General features: G+C 47.1%; 1 protein-coding gene across 1 annotated transcript in view; it reads left to right on the forward strand.

The window, feature by feature from the left end:
* LOC147692255 (uncharacterized) overlaps positions 1–24,041 on the forward strand; it is a 61,451-nt gene that overhangs the window by 8,110 nt on the left and 29,300 nt on the right. Inside the window, exon 3 of the mRNA XM_086936758.1 lies at positions 13,725–13,916. Within this exon, the coding sequence (XP_086792884.1) occupies positions 13,725–13,916 (192 nt within the window). The remainder of the gene's footprint in view (positions 1–13,724; positions 13,917–24,041) is intronic.

Here is a 24,041-nt window from a genome sequence, read left to right on the forward strand (position 1 = left end):
GTTGTGCTGCACCACCGCTGGGGACCACTTGCTGGTGATGGTCTTCTCCCTCCACACTACATTGTCCCGGGTGAACGGGTGACGTCCTCTTAGCACTTGGAAGGGACTGTACCCCACTACTGTGGGGGTGATCCGGTAGGCCCACAGCATACTCATCACTTCAGCCTCCCAGTCTTTTCCTTGTGATATGGCTGCCTGTATGGAACCCATTAACACACGGTTGAACCGCTCCACCTGGCCATTGCATGCAGGATGATAGACTGCTGTGTGTTTTGCCTCTATCCCGTTCCTCTTCATAAATCGAACCCACTTGTCCGATACAAATTGCGGACCATTGTCACTGAGAATGGATTTGGGTATGCCCTCTCGTAAAAACACTGACGTCAGAAACTTTAGTATCGTGTCCGTATCCATGGACTCTTGTATGTCCACTTCCGGCCATTTGGAATACTTGTCCATTACCACGCATATATATTTGTTCACACCTCTACTGTCCAGGACGGGCCCCAGTATGTCTATGGCCACATTCTCCCAGGGGCTTTGCGGGGTGTCGAACTTTCCCAATGCTGGTCTGAGTGGTCGTAGCACCTTGTCTGCCCCTTGGCACTGCCCGCACTCCCTCACTTGTCGTTCTATGTGGGCATCCATGCCTGGCCACCAATACATCTGCTTGACTCGTGCTTTGGTTTTTACAATGCCCAAATGTCCTTCGTGCAGTTGCTTCAACAGCTTGGGTATCAGAGTTTCCGGTGGCACAACCCTTTCACCTCTATACAGGAAAATTCCCGAATCACTCAAGGACAGTTCTTCTCTCATCTCATAGAACCTCCGCACTCCTTCTGCGAGCTTCTTTTTGTCCGGCCAGCCCAAGGTGAGGTGTCTTTTTACCTCCACCTTCTCGGCATCCAGCTCATAGGCGGCCTCCCATTCCTGGGCGCTAATCGTCATCTCATGGTCCTCCATGCTGGCTACCATCTCCTCCCCGTCCGGGGCCTCTTCCGGCGCATCCTCCATAGCCGCAGCCCGGCTGAGGTAATCAGCAACCTTGTTTTGCGTTCCTGGAAGATATTCCACGTCATAGGTGAAATCTAGTAGTTTTAAGGTCATTTTTGCGATTCTTGGGGTTGCAGTATCATGGCCCGAGGACGTCAAGACTTTGATAAGTGGCTTGTGATCTGTTTGGAGTTTGAATCTTGTGCCCCAAATAAACTGCCGAAACTTATTCAAGGCCCAGGTGACCGCCAACATCTCCTTTTCAATAACGCTGTACCTTTGTTCCGTCGGAGATAGCGCACGAGACGCAAAGCTGATCGTTTCCGTGGATCCGTCTTCTCTTTCCTGTGCCAAGACCGCCCCTAAGCCCTTGTCGCTCGCATCTGTTGTCACTATGGTCTTGCCATTGGGGACGTACCCTTGAAGTGGAACAGCTTGGCTGATGCAATCCTTTATCGTGTCAAATTCGGATTGTGCTTCCGCATCCCACTCAAACTTTGTCTTGTCTCTGATCAGTTGCCTCATTTTGTATGTTCTGGTGGCAAAGTGTCTCACAAACTTGCTATAATACTCGGCCATTCCAAGGAATGACCGCACTTCCTCCTTGGTACATGGGGCTTTGGCATTCCTGATTGCTTTCACATTCTGTTCCTTCGGTGAGATGCCATGTGTCCCAATTTCGTGTCCTAAGTATGTCACTGATTGAGTCCCAATCCTACATTTACTCCATTCCGCCGTTAAACCCTTGCCTTGCAGCACTCCTAGGACTCTATGCAGCTTCTTGTCGTGATCTCCCTTGGTGGAGCCCATCACTAGGATGTCATCTTGAAAATACTGCACCCCCGAGATGTCCTTGAACAGCCTATGCATCAGCTTCTGGAATACGGCCGCAGCGGATGCCAGCCCAAAGGGCATCCTCCGGAATTGGTAGCACCCAAAGGGCGTAATGAAGGATGTGTACTTCCTACTCGAGGGATGCAGCTCTATCTGGTAGTACGCTGACGTGAGATCTATGGTGGAGAAGTGGGTGATACCTTTTGTTCGCGCCAGCATCTCCTCGATTCTGGGAAGTGGAAATCTCTCCACGATGAGGTTTTAGTTGAGCTCACGAAGGTCCACACAGAGACGGACTTTACCATTAGGTTTCTTGACCACCACCAAGGGCGATAGCCACTCCGCACTGTCCACCGGCTCTATGATGCCTTGCTCCTCCAGCCTCAGCAGTTCCTGTTGTACCGCTCCGCTCGTAGATATGGGTATGTTCCGGACCTTGTGTACCACTGGTACTGCTCCCTCCTTGAGGACCATTTTGTGTACGAACTTGTCCAGTTTGCCCACTGTGCCCTCAAAGACTTTGGGGTATGCCGATTTCCAGTCTTCATCTTTGTTGAGAGGCCACTCATCCATCAATAGTATCTGTTCTTTCCCACCTGGGTTGAGTATGATACCGAGGTCCCCAGCGTCTCTCCATCCTAGAACCGACGGGCCTTTCTCTGCCACGTACAGGGTGCACGTGGCCGACCTCCCTCTGAATTCGAACGCAAAGTCTCGGCACCCCACCAGGGGGATGGCATTCTCTGTATACGAGATGGGCTTGATGTCCGGAGGCCATAGGTCTGGCCCCACAACTGGTGCAAAGTCTTCTTCCCATATGGACCTTTGTACGATGGTCCAGGGGGATCCCGAATCGACGGCCACGTGTACCTTCACTCCTCCTATGAGCATGTCCGTGCGGGGCTTATCTCTTCGCTTTCCTGCCACCTCCAGCACCTGGTCCTCAATGCACAGCACCAAATCACCTTCGTCTAGGTCTTCCTCTTCGCTCACGTCTGCGGTGGCTGCCTCGACGCACTTGACGGTGGACTTCATCCCCTTCTTCCGACACACCTTTTCAAAATGGCCGGTCAACCCACAGAACGAGCACCTGGCGCGGAACGCGGGACAGCGTTTGTCCTGGGCCGCGTGCGCCGTGCTGCCGCATCTGTAACACGCAAACTTACTGCCGGGGCTGGGGCGGGCCACTTGTTTTCCCGACCATCTTGTGTCCTTCCTCTGGTCTCCGTACATGCCTTTGTGCTTGCTGGACTGTGGTGCCTCATCAATTTTGTTGATCATCTGCCTCGGCACACTTTCCCTTTTTGCCGCGTCAGCGCCTCGTTTTGACATTTCTGCCTTCTTGACCATCGCCACCACTTCCTTGAGGGACGTCTCGTTCTGCGCCCATAGTTTGTCTTGGACAGTTCTGCTAGTGGTATGCATCACGATCTGGTCTTTTATGTATTCATCCTGGAGGGCACCATACTGGCACGTGATGGCCAGGCGTCGGAGCGCCGCCACATAGTCGTCGATGGATTCACCCGCCTCTTGCTTCCTCTGTTGAAAATTATAGCGGTCTATGGAGACGCAAACTGCTGGGCGGTAATGACTGTCCAAGTCGTCCAGTGCATTCTTGAAGACATCTGTCTCCGTTGCATCCCTCTCCTTGGGTACCAGGTTCTTGAACACCCTCACACCTTCCGGGCCCAAATTGTGGAGCAACAGTCTCTTTTTTCTTGCTGGAGTGTATTCCCCTTCGCTTTCGTCTTCCAGAGCCTCAATGTAATTCTGAAAGTATTCCTTCCAATCCTCCCATTTTAACTGCGGTTCTCCCGGTCTGGGCAGGAATGGGACAGGTGCCATTAGGGCTGAAGCTTGGTTTGCCATTCTTGCTTCGCCTCTGGGTTCTCCCTCCTGGGCTCTATGTTGGGCAGGCTCACCGGATGCTCCTGCACTCCCTGCCGTGTCGCCTTGGCCCCTTGGACTACCTGGGGTATTGTCCCTCGCCACCTGCGTGGTTTGATCAGTCTGCCCCCCGTCCTCTAGCTTGGGGGTGGTGCCCTTGGTTACCAGGGTGCTGGCTGTAGGCTTCTTGTTTCTTGGGCAGCACTAACCTGAATTGTAAGGTTGGTGTTCTGGCTTGTTTAGTGCTGCTGCACTGCTGCCACGCCCTTTGCTCTTCCTTGTCGCTGTCCTGCTTTGCTGGCTGGTGTGGAGCTGTGGGAGGGTGCTTGCTCCTGTCCTCTGTGCTTGGTGGTGTTCGGATCGCAGCCTCGTCGCCAATGTAATGATGCTTCCTCTCCCCACACACTCACAACTGAGCCACTGAACGTTGATGCACTCGTTTATTGCATTATAACAACATATGATGAGCTAAGGGCGCCGAGCGTCTAACAGCTCCAGCTCCGATCGCCAACTGCCGGTTTTCCCCGTTCGCGCCTTCTGCCTTTTGTCCTCTGCGCATGCGCGCGCCTACCGCTCCAGTCTATGGCGTGACGCGTCATCGCGTACACGCACATAGACTAGAGCGCACACCACAGACCTACCCTCCCCCTCCCGTTGGGAGTACATAAGCGTACAGGTTCCAGCATTCCCTCTGTTCTTTTTTTCTGTCATTCTGACAGTGTCTTGGACGTGGCAGGAGCCAGGGCGCTCCTGTGTTTGCTGAACCTGCGGTGGGGGGCTGATGTTTGGTCCCTCCGGTGGTGGTTGCCTCTCCCTCCCTGCCGGGCTTAGGGGGAGTGGCGCGGGCTGTGCTGGATGTTTCTTGAGCAGCGCAGTGGGGGTCATACCACGTGGGCTCTTATTTTGCCAGATGGCCGCCCCTCCTGGTCTGCCGGACTTACTGGGGGGCGCGGCCTCTTCGTGTCTCCGGATTGGCTGATGGTTGCTTCCGCCTTCCGGTTTGGACATGCCTGTCTTCCGCCCGGACGAGGGTCAGGCACTTTGTTTCCCGGCGGTTTTGCTCCTGATAAAACCGGGTCGGTGGGGTGAGTACCGCATAGCGGTCTTTTTGCTGCTGCATTGCTGTTCCTGTGCTGAGTTGTTTTATTCCTCTCCAGACGTTGTGTAGGATGGGGAAAAGTTCGAGGAAACAACATCATAGGGAGCGGTCTTCCTCCTCCTCGTCCTCAGATACTTCCCTGTCTCCATCTCCTGCCAGGTCCATACGCCGTGGTAGGGGTGAGGATGCGCGTCTTAAGCGCTTGATCAGGGAGACTTTGTCTGAGATGGGTGATGTTGGGGCCCGCCTCAGGGGCCCGGCTCCGGTATCGTATCTTCTGATTCTTCTGGCGATGAGTCTGCCTGGGATAGGGGACACTGACCTGAAGGGCAAGTGTGTGGATAAGGACGCTTTGCCTGGCATTCTGAAGCATGTGAAGGAGAACATGAGGCCGTTCCAAGTACCTCTAAGGGTCCTTTGTTGCAACAGTTTCGGAGTGCTGCCACGGTTGATGTCCCTGTGCATCCCTTCATTACGGATGTCCTGAAGAGGGAGTGGGCTGATCCTGATCGCATTTTGATTCCACAATTTATGGCTCGGCTTTATTCTCTGCAGGATATGGTCACTGAACTTCCTGATTCTATTCCTATTGACTCCTTTGTGGCTAGTTTGGTGGGGCGCACTTCCCTGGCTGAGGACGCCGTGCTGAAGGATCCGGTGGATAAGAAGGCGGATGCTGCGCTCAGGAAGGTTTATTCCGGTTCCCACCTGGCCTTGCGGGCTGGAGTCTATGGGACATATGTGTCACAGTCACTACTGTCTGATCTTAAAATGCTCTATCAGTCGATGGATGATGCCACTGACTGTTCTGGTATTCTAGAGCAGATCGAGCTTCAGGTTGAGCTTCTGTCCGATGTCTCCTTTGATGTGGTGTGTGCTTCAGCACTGTCCGGTGGGGCTTCTGTAGCGGCGCGTCACAGTCTTGTCCTTAAACACTGGAAAACTGACTCTGCTCAGAAGGCTTGTGCTTTGTGTTTTCCCTTCCAGGGCACTATGCTGTTTGGGGGGGAGTTGGAATCCCAGGTGCATAAGCTGTTTAAAGAGAAGAAGCACTCTTCTTCGTTTAAGGTCTGTTCTGCTGCTCCTGTCCCTTCTAAACCTAAATCTTTCTTTCGCCCTTCCTCTCGTAGGCAGTTTGTGATGGGCCAAGGGAGGTTTGCTTCTGGCCAGGGTCGGGATCGTAAGACTCGGTCCCCCTCCGCCAAGCCATGTTCCTGACTCTTTGGCGGTGGTTCCCGGGTTGTTGGTAGGAGGGCGGCTGCGGTTCTTCCTGGATGCCTGGGTTCAGTTTTGTTCCGACGCCTGGGTGTTGGAGGTCGTTCGCGTGGCTTATGTTGTGGAGTTCTCTGTTCCCCCTCCGGATTCCGGCGTTCTCCCGACTCCCTGGCCTTCCTGCCAGTCAAAGAGGGCTCATCTTTCTCAGGGGGTGGAGGCTCTTTTTCTGAAGGGTGCCATTCAGGAGGTTCCTCCTTTGGAGGTGGGGACGGGCTTCTATTCCCTGATCTTTCTGGTTCCCAAAATTACGGGGGGTTTCCGCCTGGTTTTGGACTTAAAAGTGATGAACCGGTGGGTGGTCCGGATGCCATTTCGTATGGAGACTTTGCAAAAGGGGATTCCTTTGGTGCTTCCGGGTCACTTCATGTGTACCCTGGATCTTCAGGACACGTATTACCATGTCCCGGTACATCCTCCGTCCCGTCGCTTTCTGCGGTTTTGTGTTCGGGGGCATCACTATCAATTCCAGGTCTTACCCTTCGGTCTTCGGTCGGCCTGAGGGTCTTTACGAAGGTGGTAGCTCCTTTGGTCGCCTGGCTTCATCTCCGCGGGGTGATGGTGTATCCATACCTAGACGACTGGTTGGTCCATGCTCCCTCTCGGGTTCTATTGTTGGAGGCCCAGGAGTTGGTGTGTTCTGCGTTGCGTCGACACGGGTTTCTGATCAACTTACCCAAGTGCCAGCTGACTCCATCTCAGGACCTGGTGTTCATTGGGGCTCGCTTCCGTATGGATCTCAACTGTGTGTTCCTGCCCGATCCTTGGATTGTGACCCTGGTGTCTCTTGCTCGTGATTCATGGCAGGGGGTTCCTTCCTGGTGCGCCTCTGGTTGCGTCTTCTGGGTCTGATGGCAGCGACTGTCTTTACGGTGGGCTAGGCGCGTTTTTACCTGCGCCCCCTTTGGGTGTATCTCCTGTCTCGCTGGAATCCGTTGTCCCCCGATTTGGAATTTCTTCTGCCGGTGTCTACTGTGGTCCCGGTTCTTCTTTGGTGGTCTGTGAGGGTAAATCTGTCTCGGGGTCTCCCTCTGCAGGCTTCTCCTTCTATGGTCTTAACAACGGATGCCAGCTCCTTGGGGTGGGTGGCGACCTTGGGGTCTCGGTCCCTTCGAGGTCGTTGGTCCCTCCTGGAGATTCGCCGTTCTTCCAACTGGAGGGAGTTGACGGCTGTGTCCCGTGCTGTGATGGGGTTTCGGGGGCTGTTGCTCGGCCAGAATGTTTTGGTTTGGTCCGAAAATATGGTGACGGTGGCTTCTCTCAATCATCAAGGGGGTGGTTTGTTCGGCCTCTTTGAACGCGGTGGTCATTCCCCTGTTCTATTGGGCGGAGAGTCATCTGCTTTCTCTGACTGCGATTCATATTCGGGAGTGGACAACTGTGTGGCGGATGTCCTGAGTCGTTGCTTTCCGAGTACTCTGGAGTTGTCTCTCACCCCGGTTGCGTTTCGGCTTGTGTGCGGGAGGTTTGGTCTTCCCTTTCTGGACCTCTTTGCCTCCCAGTGCAATGCGCAGCTTCCCCGCTTCTGCTCCCGGTTTCTGCAAGAGGGTTGTTGGGGGGGTAGATGCCCTGTCGATTCCTTGGCCGTCCTGCCTTCTCTATGCCTTTCCTCCTCTGGCTCTGATTCCCCGATTTCAGACCCCCCTATGTCTGTAGGATCGGGAGGTGGTGGTGGTCCTGCCCTTTTGGCCTCGGCGGTCGTGGTTTCCGACAGTTTGTCTTTTTGCGGTGCGGGGTCCCTGGTTTTTTCCCATGTCCCCGTCTCCCCTGAGGTCTTCCCCGTCCCTGTCTCTTCTCCGATTGCGGCTGTCGGTGTGGATATTGAGAGGCAGGGGTGACGATGGCGCGGTTTCCTGGAACATTTAGCGGTGGCCCTCAGCGTTCCCGTCGGCCGTCTACCCTCAAATCGTATGATCGGCATTGGGGTAATTTCAGTCGCTGGGGTTCGGCATTGGGTCTTTCCCCTTTACACTGTTCTTTGCAGGTGTTGCTTCAGTTTTTGTGGGAAGGTTTCGAGAAAGGTTGGGCTGTGTCCACTTTGCGTGCCCAGTGGGCCGCTGTTCGGGCGTTTTGTTCCTCATGGGGGAACCTTTCGGATGGTGAGGACTTGGTTTCTCGTCTGCTACGCAGCTTTTCTCTTTCTCGTTCTGTGTCACGCCCTTCCTTTCCCCTGTGGGATTTGCCCTTGGTTCTTCGGGCTTTGATTGCTCCTCCGTTTGAGCCCTTGGCTGAGGTGGACTTGAAGTTCGTTACTCTCAAAGTTGTTTTTCTGGTGGCCATCACCTCTGCTCGTCGCCTTGGCGAGTTGGGGGCTTTGATGGCGCGTGAGCCTTTCTTCATCTTTGCGGAGGGTGGGGTGCTACTTTGCCTTGATTCTTCGTTTGTGCCAAAGGTTGCTTCACAGTTTCACAGGTGCCAGGAGTTGGTCTTGCCTGCTTTGGGCTCTGTTCTGGATTCCCCTGGTGGTCCCCATTGGTCTTTGTTGGATGTGTACCGGGCTTTGCTCATTTATCTTGAGCACACAGCAGTGTGTCCCGACTCCTTTGCGGCTGCTTCACGTGGGGGTAGGGCTTCTTCTGTGTCGATAGGTCGTTGGCTGAAGCAAGTCATTTCCTTGGCCTACTCTCTGTCTGGGTCCCCTCCTCCTGTGGGAGTTCAAGGTCGTTCTACGAGGGGGGTGGCTGTCTCCTGGGCGGAGGTCCGGGGTGTTCCTCTCTCTGAGATCTGTAGGGCGGCCACTTGGGCTTCTTCTAATACTTTCATCAGACATTACCGCCTTCTCAATCTGCTGGGGGATGAGGGCGGTTTTGCTATGGGAGTGTTGGGCTGTGTTTCGCTCCTGATTTCTTCTGTTTTGTCAATTAATCTCTGGGTTTATTTGGTGTCCTGGTGGTTTGTTGTGTTTTTGGATGAATGCCGGGGTCTGCTTTGGTATTTCTCACTTTGTTATGAAGGTGTCGAGGACGTCGGGACCTGGGGGTAATGTACTATTACTTACCGGTAATCTTCATTACTCCGGGTCCCGTAGCCTCAACACCTTCATGACTTCCCTCCCTCCCTCCCGATCTGCTGGCCTTCATCCATGGCTTGGTATTTCTGAGGGAATGCTGGGACCTGTACGCGTATGTACTCCCAGCGGGAGGGGGAGGGTAGGTCCAGCATTCCTTCGTTCTTTTTTTCTGTCAGTGAGATGGATTATATCACTTTGTTATGAAGGTGTCGAGGACTACGGAACCCGGAGTAATGAAGATTACCGGTAAGTAAAAGGACATTTGTACTAGTGCCCAAAAGCTACGATGATAATTGCACTTAAGCAATATCTTTAATTAAACATAACAATACATTTTCGTCCTAGACTTTTTTTTCACAAATCAGTGCAGTTTGAGAGTTGTACTGAGGGATAAGAACTCTTTTGAGCAGCCAGACACCCCCTTCATCTCCAAACAGCAGCTAAGAAACTGGAAGCTCCTCTCGATTGAAGAAACCACCTCCCTGATAAATACCATCCACTCAGAAGCCCCCTCACACCCGTGCCCCCACTTCATATAAGACTTTGGAAGAACCCTCCTCTCCCTCGTGCTCACCACTATCATTAACACCTCCGTAACCACTGCCACCTTCCCATCTTGCTGGAAAAATTCAGAAGTCAACGCACTACTGAAGAAACTAACAGCGGACCCTAACACCCTCAGCAGCTGCTGAATCAAGTCGTTCCTGGCTTTTCCAGCTAGAGTCATTGAGAAAGCCATCAATACCCAACTCGCATACCACCTAGAACTTCATCAACTACTAGACTGCTCCCAATCAGGCTTTTGTACCAACCACAGCACTGAGACAGCCCTTACTGCGGACACCAATGACATCAGAAGGATGTTAGGCTGAGGACAAATAGCCGCAATCATCCTACTCGACCTCTATACAGACATCAATATGGTCTCCTATAAGTCACTCACCAGAAAGCTTCAGCACTTGGTTATCTGCAGAACGGCTCCTCAAGTGGATATCTTTCATCCTCATGGACAGAGCTCAATAAGTTAGACTTTCCCCCTACACCACAGAACTCAAGAAACTCACCTGTTGGCTCCCTCAAGGATCGTTGCACAGCCCAACACTTTTCAACGTCTTCATGATGCCCATCACAGACATCTTCAGAACCCACGGCATTAACATAGTATCCTACGCCGACAACACACAGCCCATTCACCTCCTTACCAACTCAACCAGCACTGCCAAAGCAAACTATGCCAACTGAATGAGAAAAATTGATGCTTGGACGAAAAACAACTGCTTCCAGCTCAACACAAGCAAAACTGAAGTCCTAATCTTTGGCTACAACTACTCCCCCTGGGACGTCTCTTGGTGGCCCTCCAAACTTGGGACTGCTCACCCACCTCTGCAGACCATGCCAAGCACCTCTGGATCATCCCGTATACCAAACCTCTTCTGGAGCAGACAGATCAATGCTGTCTACTCATAATACTTCCACATCCTGTAAATGCTATGCAAGATTTTCAAGTTAATCCCACTGGACACCAGATGAACGGTCACCCAGGCTCTTATCACAAGTAGATTGGATTAAGGAAATCCCTCTATATCGGAATCCCAGCCAATGTCCTATACCGACTCCAAACCACACAGAACGCCACCGTCAGATTCATCCTGAACATCCTGAGAAATAACCACATCTCTCCACAACTCAAAAGGGCCAATGGCACCCAGTCCAGGAAAGATATGAGTTTAAGATACTCACCCATCCCTACAAAGCACTCCACAATACCTGTCCAGCTTACATCAACCGCTGCTTCAACTACTCCCAACCCACCAGGCAAGAGCACACTAAGCAACCCACGCAAAAGCACTCCTCCCTTGCATCATGAAGACCAGAAGCGTAGGACGCTCCTTCTTATAATTTGGAACCAAGGCATAGAACGACCTCCTGAAAAACCTCAGAACCTCATCCTCCCTGATGGATTTCCAAAAGAACCTCAAAGCATGGCTGTTACAGACGAAACAGGCATGATCTACTCCTCCCTTCTCATGCCTACACCACTCAGCACCTGGATACCCTCTAGGATGATAAGCCGCGCTTCGCAAATTTAGATAACAGAACATACCCAGGGTAGGTCTGCGGTCGGCCTTATGTTGGTTTAGGCGATGTCTGTGTAGTTGGATGTGCTGTAGACTTCACTGGGAGTGTCCCTCGTACCCAGTAAATGCATATTTGTAAGTGATAACTCATGTGGAGGCTTCGCTGACTGAGACTGCTTTGCTCATGGACCACAGACCGCAAACAGAATCCAGTGATTACACTGTGACCTTACATTTAGATGCGCAGACTACATTCATCTTAAAAATACTAGGAGCATTACAGTGAAAAAGGTTAATGGGCAAAGCGAACCCTGACTTGTCCTGAGCTCACATTAACAAAATGAGAAAACCCCGGTTTGAGGTGACAGGTTCAATTTGAATGCAGTACCTTTAGTCATCTTCTGTTTGACTTCTGGAATTCGAAATAACGACCTGCCCTTCCTGTTTACCCCCGTCCCGGTATGCTTTGTTGGTTCCATTAGACCTAATGGAAAAACACTCTTGATAGCAATAATTTTCCAACCAAAAAGCTAGGACTGGATGCATGTGCACTGTGAATGGAGTAGTCTGGCAACTTAAACTATGACATATGTTTGTCCTAGAGAGAGACGTATTGAATTACACTGCTGTATTTATATGACTATATACATAGACCCTAAGGATAGAGTGGCAGATGGCACTGCACTGTTACATACAGGTGCACATTGCAAAGGAGGCAAGGATTGGATGGGCATGGAAACGAAAGTCTTACATCGCCCTGTAGCAGTGATTTACCCAAGTACAGACTACGGATGTAGAGTGTGTCAACTCTTCACTACCTTCTCCACCTCAAATATGACTTATTTTGCAGATGTTTTAAATGTAAGTGAATATTGAGCATGGAAAAGTGTGGCTCAATGATTAGAGCGGCAGACCCTGATGCAGAGGTCTAGCCCGGGACCAGGGTTCAATTCCCCACCTTGGTGGGTCTTGGGCTCAAAATTCCACGGACCTGATAATTCTCGCTTTGGTGCCTATTCCAATCATGGAGTCCCACTCTGCAACTCTGGGCAATAGCTTGCTTAATCTCCACAACGGCCCCCACAACGCTAAGGATGCCTGGCCTCCACCTTGGGGGTGCCCAGGAGTGGACGCCTCACAGGGAAAGCCAGGATGGGTTCCACAGCGGTATTCGTACAAGCGCCTTGAGACCCTTGCGGGTGAGTAGTGTGCTATACAAGTATCAATTTACATTTACATTTACAATCTCCTCAGTCCCAATTCAGCACTCATCCATCAATTTGCTTGCCTCCGTTTCTCAGTCGGTTCGACACTTTTGTCGATGTCTGCCTGCACCTATATTTTGTAGGACTGTATTTGCGTCGCTATGAGTGTTGTTTATGTTATCCTTTGCATGTTGGTCTGTGTGTTTAGGTACTTGTAAATATGTTCATCTGTGTACTGTGGTGGCTGTATCCTTCATATTGTGTGTAAAAGAGTTCCTTTACATTGTTGTCTGTTCGCATGAATGACTGTATACCTTTTGTCTGCTGTTTGTGGTAGCTGTATGGATGTTGGTATGTTTGCATGGGAGCATGCGACTCTGGTGTTGTGCCCGCAGATGAGTTAGTCTTTACATGTACATTTGTATTTGCAGGTGTTTTGCTCTCTCTCAGTATGTGCATGTCTTTGTGATGTATTTAAATCGGTGCCTGAATGTTGTATGTCCAGCCTATTGGCGCTGTCAGTGTTTGTTTGTTTCCATCTCCATCAAGTCCCTACTTTGCAAGGATGGATGAATATGATAAAAAGTAATGAGGCAAGGAAAAACAACAGCTGTCTTAAACCAGAGAGACGTTCAATAGAAGATCTAGACCCAAACTGTGGTCCTGAATCACCCAGTAATCTCTGTCGGGCGGCACTTAGAAATTGCCCTCATTTAGAGGCCTTCAGGCTGGCATTACCGCATCTTCCATGGCTCGTTTTGCTTCCCAGTCCTGTTCAAGCCTTCCTTCCCAGGGCAGTGGCAGGGAGCTACCGTGAACTCATTCTACAAAGGGCTGTAGCAGACAGATGGGTCAGGGGCGGCCTTAGGCATGCGCAAGCTGTGCACCTGCACAGGGCCACCAAAACACAGGGGCCACCACACCAATATATTTCCTTAATATAATAATCCTCTGAGGATGGAAACATATTTGCGTGGCGGCCCCTGGCAGGGATTTGGTGGCCTCCGGCTCTGTTCCACTTCCAAACACCCTGACTCCCCCCCTCTTCAATGGCCTCCACGCTCCGCCCCGCCCGGACCCCCTCTTCCAGGGCCCCCTACCTACGCTCCCTGCCCAGGACCACCATGAGCCTAGAGCCGCCCCTGGATGGGTGTCATACTAGAGGGGGGAAACTATTTGCAAAATAACCTTTATGGTTAGATTTTCACTGAGTAAATCTGGTGACTCTTGCATGCCTTCAGCGTGTGATCCACAGTAACCTTCTTTATAGCAGCAGAACGTTAGAATGTTGATAATGGAAGGCCATGAAATGATTGTTCTCTATTTGTGAAACATACATATCCTAGGTCAGCCAAAGATCCGGAGCAAGCCAGAGACCAGCAGATGATCTTGCCGGGGACAACTCATGACCAGGTTTCATGTGCACTGGACGCATTGGAGGCAGCGGACTCAGGCTTCTCACCCAGCCATGGCCATTGTCCTCCTGGACAGGTACAGCTACGGGGCGAGCTGGACTTTCTCAAGGAGCGATTCAGCCGGTAAGCGATGGAAACCACGAGCATGGTTTGTTTGCCCTACATTGGGATCCAACTGTGAGTTAGTCAGATCCACTGTGAACAACAACATGCACATCTGACTGTGATCTAAATGGATCTGAGGATAGGGGGCGGGTTCCAGTTTGAGGCAACTATGCCATTTTCATTTTAGACAAATCTAGAAATTTCAATACGGGCCTATAAAATCAGCATGCTGTCGCTACACAATATATATATATATATATATATATATATATATATATATATAAATGTGTGTGTATATATATATATGTATATATATATATATATTCACTGAAAAAAACCATAGGTTTCACACCAGTTATAGTTAGCTGGACATTTTACTGACATAAAACCATTGAAATTCCCACGTAATAGTTAGTTGGACTCACTATAACTTGCGCGCCTGCAATGCACTGCTGATGACGTCACATATTACATCACTCATGACATGGTCAGTGACATCACTCATGACATCACTGATGACACCGTCCAGTGAATGTGTGTCTTTCTGAAAAATAAATATGTTTTATATATGTATATGTAAAGGTCGATGGAAGAATAAATGTTTAAATAAGTGTCTAAATGGATGTTTTAAAAAAAAAAAATGATTGGTTAACTTGCTTATTAAGTGTATCTTAGTGAATACATATATTAGCGAGTAATGTTTAAATATTTAAATATATGTATCAGTGTTTCACTTTGTGTATAAGTGGCTGCATGGGTTGGTGAGTAGCTACACGTGTGTGTATATGGGTTATTAGATTTTTTTTTGTATCAGTATGAGTGCCTGTATGGTTTGGTGGGGGTATTACTTAGCACATAGATGCATCAATGACTGACTCACTGTTTGTATGTGTTTTGAAGACAGCATATGTGCAGGACTGTATGGGTGGATGAGTGTGTATATGTGTGTGTTAGTGAGTGAATGACTGTCTCACTAGTGTCTTTATCAGTAACGACATATGTTTTATTTTATTTATATTTAATTTTATAGAGCGCACAGCTACCCGGAGGTTTCCCGGCGCTAAACCAGTAAGGAAAGTGTACAATGAAAAAACTAAAGATCAAAAAGCCATGTTTTGACATCTCTTCGGAATTTTAGATAGTTGGATTCAATCCGAATAGATAAGGGGAGAGAGTTCCACAAGGATGGGGCCAAAAAAGCAAAAGATCGACCTCCCATTCTGGCTCTCTTCGTCCTGGGGATCAGAAGTTTATGTTGACTGGATGAGCGAAGAGTGCGGGAGGGAAGGTACGGATGAATAAGAGATTTCAAATACTGGGGGGCCTTGCCAGTGTTAATTTTATGTACAAGACAAAGAGCCTTGAATTTACAGCGATTATTAATGCTTAGCCAGTGAAGACTACGACGGTGCAGGGAAGTGGAAGATTTATAGGGTAGTTTACACAGGAGACGGGCTGCCATGTTCTGAACCGTTTGTAATTTCCGAGTAACCTCTTTGCCCGCTCCCAGAAAAAGAACATTACCATAGTCCAGGCGAGATGTTATTAGCGCCTGGACTACGGTTTTCTGGGTTTCCAGAGGAAGCATCCAGGTGATTTTCCTCAACCATTTGAGGATGGTTATACAAATGGAGGAGACTTTTACGGCATGTTGTCTCATGGATAGCTGGTCATCGAATATTATTCCCAAGTTACGGGCAGTTTTTGAAGGATTGGGAGGGGTGCCCATTTGAACAAGCCAGTGAGAGGGTCCCCATAAGGCAGGATTGTTGCCAAATATGAGTAGTTCAGTTTTCCCTCCGTTCAGCTTTAACTTATTGTTGTACATCCAAGAGGCAATATTATTGAGACCATGACAGAGGGATGATGTAGTGGAAAGATGACTGGTGGAGAGAGAAAAGATGATCTGTGTGTCATCTGCATAAGAAAATATGGTGAGCCCTGCCTGCTCTGCAATAGCCGCCAAGGGTCTGACATATAAATTAAAAAGGAGGGGGCTCAGGATGGAGCCTTGCGGGACACTATATGCAGATGTATGAATTTCAGACATCGAGGTAGCCGAAAAGACTTGAAATGTCCGATCGGACAGGAAACTGATGAACCATTTAAGAGCGGAATGAGTGATGCCAGATGTTTTTAAGGTGTTAATCAAAATGGGGTGGGAGACCGTATCAAATGCGGCACTTAAATCTAATAAAATAAGTGCCACGGTCTCCCCTCTGTCCACCAGATGACGAATGGTTTCAGAGACTCCCAGCAGGGTGGATTCTGTAGAAAAACCAGAACGAAAACCAGATTGTGAAGGGTGTAAGATATTATGAGACTCGATATGGCTAGTAAGTTGTTTGTTTATATGTTTTTCCAGAATCTTAGAATAGACTGGAAGAAGGGAAATTGGTCGAAAGTTAGCGGGGTTACTTGGGTCAGCATTGGCCTTTTTCGGCAATGGTACGACCATCGCATATTTCCAGGAGTTGGGGACCTTGGCCTCCCTAAGGGATGTATTCAATAATTCCACTATGAGCTTTAGGGAGGGTGGGTCAAGAGTGAGCAAGATTTGAGGAGGGAAAGGATCCAGAGGGGAACCAGATTTAATGCTTTTCACTAAGTTAAGTAGTGTAGAAGGGGTCAAGGGGTCCCAGACCTTGATCTCCGCCACCTCCGACTGGGAGAAGTCTGAGGCAGTAGAGGCAGTAGGTTCAAAGGCTGGATGAGCGTTAGATGGACCAAAGTCAGCATATATACTCTCGATTTTGGAGACAAAGAAATCTGCTAAGGAGTCACATTGTGCTTTATCTAGACAAGGGGCCTTGGGTTGACTAGTGGCACCCGAGATTTCCTGCACTACCTTGAACAAGGCTTTAGGACGATTTTGTGCATTCAGGATAGATGAATTAACATATTCAATTCTGGCAGTTTTGCAGAGAGAATGGTATTTAGTTAGAGCAGCTTTATAGTGCAGTTTAGCTTGTGGATCATACTCTGAACGCCACTTCCGCTCAAGATGTTTGCAGCTTGTTTTTTCTTTTTTTAGTTGGTCATTGAACCAAGGAGCCGGGGGGTGATGTATATTAAATATCTGCTTTCGAAGTGGGAGACAAATGTCTGCAGCAGATGTGAGCCAGCGATGAATGACGTCCACTTGATCAGTGCTACTGATCTCAGTAAGGGGCATAGAATCAGACAGAACAGAATTAAATTTTTTGGAATCTAATTTCTTCCAGTTGCGGGTCATTCTAGGTTTAGGGGCAGTTGCTAGGTGGTTAATAGATCGATCAAATGAAATAGAGAATTCTAGCACGAAGTGGTCAGACCACGGGACAGGTAAGGGGAACTTGCAGGATACTGCATTCAAATTAGATAGAATAGGGTCAAGCAGATTTCCCGCCTTGTGGGTAGGGTCTGAATTATGTAGGGTAATATTCATGGCTGCTAAGTCAGACAGTAAATTAGTACTAATTGGGCATGTTGTATCGTTGAAATGAATGTTTAGATCACCAACAATAAGGAAATTAGTTGACGTCAATAGTAGAGGAGCTAAACATTCTGACAGAGATGAAGCCCAGGCAGAGGCAGGGCCAGGGGGGCGGTAAATCAAGACACCTGTAAGTGTGAGATTGGGGGATAACAGCAGTTTAAACAACCCAGCCTCACAGTTAGGAATCGCGATATCCTCCCATTTACAGGAGAGAGTTCTTTTAAAAATAATGACTATTCCCCCCCCTCCTTGCCCTTTCTGTTACTGCCCAAGAAGGTGTAATTATCTGGGAGAGCGGTTGCAATATCAGGGCCAGAGTGGTCCATCAGCCAAGTCTCCGTGAGGAACAAGGCATCAGGTTGGAAGGAACAGAGAAGTTCAAAAACATCTCTGCTGTGCTTAGGGAGGGACCTGCAATTTAGACTAATAAAATTAAAAATTTGTGTGGGGGGTTTCGGAGTTGATTTACATAAGAAATTAGATGCCGAAATGTCTAGTGTAGATGGAAGTGCAGTAAGAGATAGCGAGCACTCCGGACAGATCAGGGGCGTATGCTGAGGGGAAAGAGAAGTTTCATTGATACATTGTGGTGGCCTGAGGGACAGGAGAGTATTTTTGGAGTAGGTTTTATCTAGTATATGTGAGTATTGATGTATATAAATGAGTATATGTGAGAGTGAGAGATTGTAAGAGTTCCTGTTTAAATAAGTATGTGTTTCTATAAGTGATTGTTTTAGAGAGTAAGTATGTGTAAGTTTCCTTAGAAGTAAGGTGGTAGTGTGTGTATAGTTTTATATGCAAATAAATGGATGTTCAATAGTTTATTTGCATGTGTGAGTATGTGTGTGAGTAACTTTTGGATGACTGTCAGTGTGTAACAGGATGTATATGTGTATCACTACATATGATGAGTGAGTATATGTATGAGTGACTATATAGAACTGTTGGTGAATGAGTGGATGTGTATATAGATGGTGGAATTACTGAATTGGTTGTTGTAACTGGTATGGGTATCTCCATTTTTTTGAAAATGTTAGTTTCTATTTTTGAATATGTGTTTCAAGGGTTACATTACACTGAAAGGAGGTCTGTCAGTCTGTCACAAGGATGGTGTCATCAGTGATGTCATGAGTGATGTCACTGACCATGTCATGAGTGAGGTAATATGTGACGTCATCAGCAGTGCATTGCAGGCGCGCAAGTTATAGTGAGTCCAACTAACTATAACGTGGGAATTTCAATGGTTTTATGTCAGTAAAATGTCCAGCTAACTATAACTGGTGTGAAACCTATGGTTTTTTCAGTGAATTTAATTGGTTTTTTAAATGCTAATTCCTAACTATAACTGGTGTGAAACCTATGGTTTTTTCAGTGAATTTCTTAGGTTTTTTAAATGCTAATTCCTAACTATAACTGGTGTGAAACCTATGGTTTTTTCAGTGAATTTCAAAGGTTTTTTAATAGCAAATTTCTATAGCTATGAAATGTAATATTTTTTAAAATGAATCCTATATTGTATATTTATATAATACAAATTTTTTTAATGTTTTTTTTTTTTTTTTGCCCCGGAGCGCTCCCGGGGCACGCACCGATGCGCTTATCGGTAAGCGCAGTTTTGCCGCACCCCGGTTCGCGTACCGGTGAGCGCCCCGTTAGCGCTATTGCAGCGAACGAAAACATCATCGTGACGTATCGCGTAGCCGCGTGATGCGTGTTATGACGCACGGCGTAAGACACCCGGAAGCGCCGGAGCACATACGATCGCGCTACGTAAGCGCCCTAACGCGCTTACGTTACGCGCCCCCGGGCGCGCCCCGGGGCGCGTAGCGTAAGCGCGTCAGGTCATGTGACCTGAAAATAACACTTTTCATTGGTTCAGAACACTTTTGGTTTCCAAATGATGAAAGCCCCCACCTTTTTTCCTTATTCTGACTTTGTCCTTTGACTGAGGAAGACCTGTTTGGAGATATGTGACTAATATACTTTAAAATGGCTACAGTAGCAGCAGCAGCTGGAGCATCTGCACCACCACCACCACCACCACCACAAGGACCACCACAACATCACATTGGTGGTCAAGAAGAAGAGGAGGAGGGGGAGGAGGAGGAGGAGGAGGAGAGAAGGCAGACAAGGCTTTTCCTGCCTGAAGAAAAAGCCCCATATAAACCTAAGGAGCACTTTATATGGGAGTTTTTTGAAATCCCAAGGGGTGCAAAGAAGGTAAACGCTGCAAAGGTGACTTGTCTCATCTGTGGCGCTGTACTATCCAGGGGGCAACCTGCAAAAAAATATTCATTTGGAAATCATACAATGATTCGGCACATGCAACGATTGCACCCCAATAACTATTCTGCAGCAGAGGTGAGAGAAATGTGCAGAAACCTTCCACAATCGTCTGCCAGCACCTCAACAACCAAAGAACCCACTCCATCGGGTCCAGAAGCAAGTCAGATGGTTCCAAATATACAAACTAAGTTTGGTGGTTTCAAAATCGTATGCATATATTGTGGCAAAACCATTACTTATGGTGAGAAGAGTATTACCCTCATCAACATTGCTGGTGATAACCACAAGTGCCCGAAGCAACCCTAATTTTTTTCCTGTTTTTTTTTGCTCCAGTTGAGCCGTTTATAATTCTCTGTTTTTTGTTTCTCCCCATAAAAAATACAAAAAAAATATAAAACTGTTCAGAAAAGCCAAAAAAAGTAAAAAATGTTCAAAAAACAATAAAAAAATATAAAACAACAAAAGAAGAAAAAAAACAGTTCTTTTTAGAACTACCTCCAATTTATAAAAAAACCTACATTTAAAAAAAACTCTATCATTCTTTTTTCTCTACGGTGCGCTCCCCGGTACGCTCCGCGGTGTGCGTACCAGGCGATCCCCCGCGCAAATCAAAAAAAAAATATATATTTTTTTTGCCCCTTGGGGCCTTTTTATGGCCCCCACATCAAACCTAGGGGGTCAGGGGGGGTCTACACCCTCTTTGTTTTTGCCACCTCTTGTGTCTCGATCCTACCGAGACAAAAGATGGCGGCCGCACTGGACTGTTTGGAATGTTTACAGACACCCGAGGACCAATCAGCTTTCCGCGCGCGAACTCGCGTAGCGCGCTGGTTGGCGCCCCGGTGCGCGTACCGGGGCACGCTTACAGATATATATATTTTTTTGAACCTAAATTACTCAAAATCCACTGGAGCACATATCTTGAGACATAGCAAAGGCACATCGGGCTACCAGTCCCTACAATTTTGCCAAGTTTGGTGGAAATCCATTCAGCCGTTCGGGCTAAAAGTGAGGTCGACCGCCCTATGGAAATTAACATGGGGAAAACACGTTCTGGGACCCCCCTTTTTTCTCGGCCCCCGCTTGACGAATCCCCCCCCCCAACTTTCAGGGAAGGACCGGAGCGCCGCGAGGCAAATTTGAGGACATTTTCAGGCAGATTCCTCAACCGGCGCCAAAGTTATTCCCAATAGAATGTTGCGATTTTCCTATTGAAAATAATCCTAACTATAACTACCTACTGGCGACCGCCAGTAGGTTATATATATATATATATATATATATATATATATATATATATATATATATATATATATATATATATATATATATATATATAACAAACATGGATAAGTCACTGGTAGCATTTTTCACGAGTACTGATTTTTTTTCGTGGCGCACAAGGTTTTTTTTCTGCCTGTAGTCTTCCCTTCTTAGCTCTCTGTTTCTCACTTACAACGCAGGACAAATCATATAAAGAGTGCAGGTCCTGCTTGGTACTTTAGAGTGTAGTGTTTATGAGTTGTGTTAACATTTTCCCAATTTGAATGCTCCAAATTTGTTAATTGTACTTGGAAAAGGCCTACAACTGAGGTAATGAGAAAAATGCTTTATATCGGATTTGCTCATTTACACCTTATTTTGTAATGGAGCTTGCAACTTCATTGTGAATGACATTCTGTCGCACCGTGTCAAACTCATGTATATTTTTTATGTTTATTCCGTTTTTAATTTCTTATTGTTGAAGATAAAAGTAGTGTACCTGAATCACTTGTTTGGATGCAGTTCTTGAAAGGCTTATTCAGGAGTAGAAAGGGATGCTTTTCAATTTTTCTTCTCAATAATATGGTGAACTTCCAGGACATCAGCAGCTCCTGGTTACAGTCAGCGCGAATTGGGTTAGAAGCCTGTGCCATCTGTGTCCCAAGAGTACTTACTCCATTATCCCTTGTCAGACCATCTCATCCTATCCTGGGATTTTTTCTGATGCAGTTCCACAAAGATTTGGTCTTACCATGTATTTACAATGTCTCCTATCCTTTTAGTTTCTCGCAAAGGCCTGTGCCATTAAATGCAGTGTTATGCAAAAGGAGGGGTTCCACCCTAGGGATTAGAGGGTAGGCTGGGCCATATAGTTAAACACATAGAGAAAGTGCCTAACCCTAAAAATTACTTAAAAAGCCTCCTAATGTAAGAAAAGATAAACAAAACTTTATACGTTTATCTCGGCAATTACTTATGCCTTTTATTTTGATACTTATTTGTAATTTTGATGCTTTAATTCATCAAGAAAGACACATCATCCTTATCACAGGATACCACATTATTACAACATATTTACAAACAACAACAGTAAATTGTGCATTATCAATCCTATAAATAAATCATACAAGTGTTGAATATATTTTAGAAAACAAACAAAACAAAATGTCACGAACATTTCTTATGAACATGTTTTTTAGAAAGTATGAGATCTTTCATATACAGTTGCCCAATAAACACAACTTCCTGACAACTGAAAAATCCCTATTCATAGCCTTGTTATGAGAAACCTGTTAATTGTCTCTAATTCATCAAGGAATTTTAGGAATATGTATCCTATTATCTGATTATTCATGGAATGAATGCCGTTGCAACGGCATTCATTCCATGAATAATTAACAGGTTAACAGGTTTCTCATAACAAGGCTATGAATAAGGATTTTTCAGTTGTCAGGAAGTGGTGTTTATTGGGCAACTGTATATGAAAGATCTCAACATGAGATCTTTCATATACAGTTGCCCAATAAACACCACTTCCTGACAACTGAAAAATCCCTATTCATAGCCTTGTTATGAGAAACCTGTTAACCTGTTAATTATTCATGGAATGAATGCCTTTGCAACGGCATTCATTCCATGAATAATCAGATAATAGGATACATATTCCTAAAATTCCTTGATGAATTAGAGACAATTAACAGGTTTCTCATAACAAAGCTATGAATAGGGATTTTTCAGTTGTCAGGAAGTTGTGTTTATTGGGCAACTGTATATGAAAGATCTCATACTTTCTAAAAAACATGTTCATAAGAAATGTTCGTGACATTTTGTTTTGTTTGTTTTCTAAAATATATTCAACACTTGTATGATTTATTTATAGGATTGATAATGCACAATTTACTGTTGTTGTTTGTAAATATGTTGTAATAATGTGGTATCCTGTGATAAGGATGGTGTGTCTTTCTTGATGAATGAAAACATCAAAATTACAAATAAGTATCCAAATAAAAGGCATAAATAATTGCCGAGATAAACGTATAAAGTTTTGTTTATCTTTTCTTACATTAGAAGGCTTTTTAAGCAATTTTGAGGGTTAGGCACTTTCTCTATGTGTTTAATTAAATGCAGTGTGGCATAATTTAATTACTGTCCCTACTGTCCTTCCAATGGTGCTTTCTATTTGTGCAGAGGAGGCTATGATGTGCCTTGGTGATGGGTGGCCACCCTCTTTTAATGGTGTGGCCCTTTACAGGTTTTCTGGTGCTTGAGGCCATGCCTGAAAGTAATGGGCGCCGACATCATAGGTTTTGAAATGCTCACTATAATTGGGAACAGGCAGAAGCTAGCTGCTTTCCTAAGCATGTGGTAACAAGAACTCTCCCAAATGTAACTATCCATGTCAATGGATTTCTTGCCTTATCAGTTGTCATTTTGCAGGATCGTGGGGGGTTCACTGTTTGCTGGGGTTTCTCCCCTACTGCAGTTTCCATCATAGTCTGCTGCCTTTCTGTTTCTCTTCACCTCCGATGTTCTGGGTTCCCATGATCGAGGAGCTTGCCATCATGGCTCTCACTTTTGTGGCAGGCCTTAGTCTTGTCTTTCGAGGGTAATGGTGGTATTCCTCTGACTGCACCTCTCACTCGTCTTTGGGCTCCTTTGGGTTTGCTGCACTCTGCTCCTGTTCGCTTTCTGCCAGGGGTGTGTCCTTCGGAGCCAGACTGCACACATCCCTTCCAGGGGGAAAACGGCCACTAGAACGCGGCCGTTTCCACGGAAACATTAACCACGCATGCATTACAACGCATGCGTGGTTACCACGAAAGCCTTTACCACGCATACCATTACTACGAGGTACGTAGTAAAGGCATGTGTGGTAAAGGGTAACAAAAAAAGGGGGCTTGGGGGGTCTCCCCCCCCCCCCAAAAAAGAAACTCACCTCAAAAAACGTCGAGATGTGCAGGCAAACGGCGTCCTTTAAGAGGAAACGGAAAGAAACTTCTGCTTCCTCTTAACGACGTACGACGTCACCACAGAAGTATTAGAGGAAAAAGCTATGCGAAGAAAACCCATTCCGTTGTAACGCATGCGTGGTAAAGGCATGCGTTGCAACGGAATTC

This window comes from Lissotriton vulgaris, chromosome 9 (genome assembly GCF_964263255.1).
Source record: "Lissotriton vulgaris chromosome 9, aLisVul1.2, whole genome shotgun sequence".
Lineage (NCBI taxonomy): Eukaryota > Metazoa > Chordata > Amphibia > Caudata > Salamandridae > Lissotriton > Lissotriton vulgaris.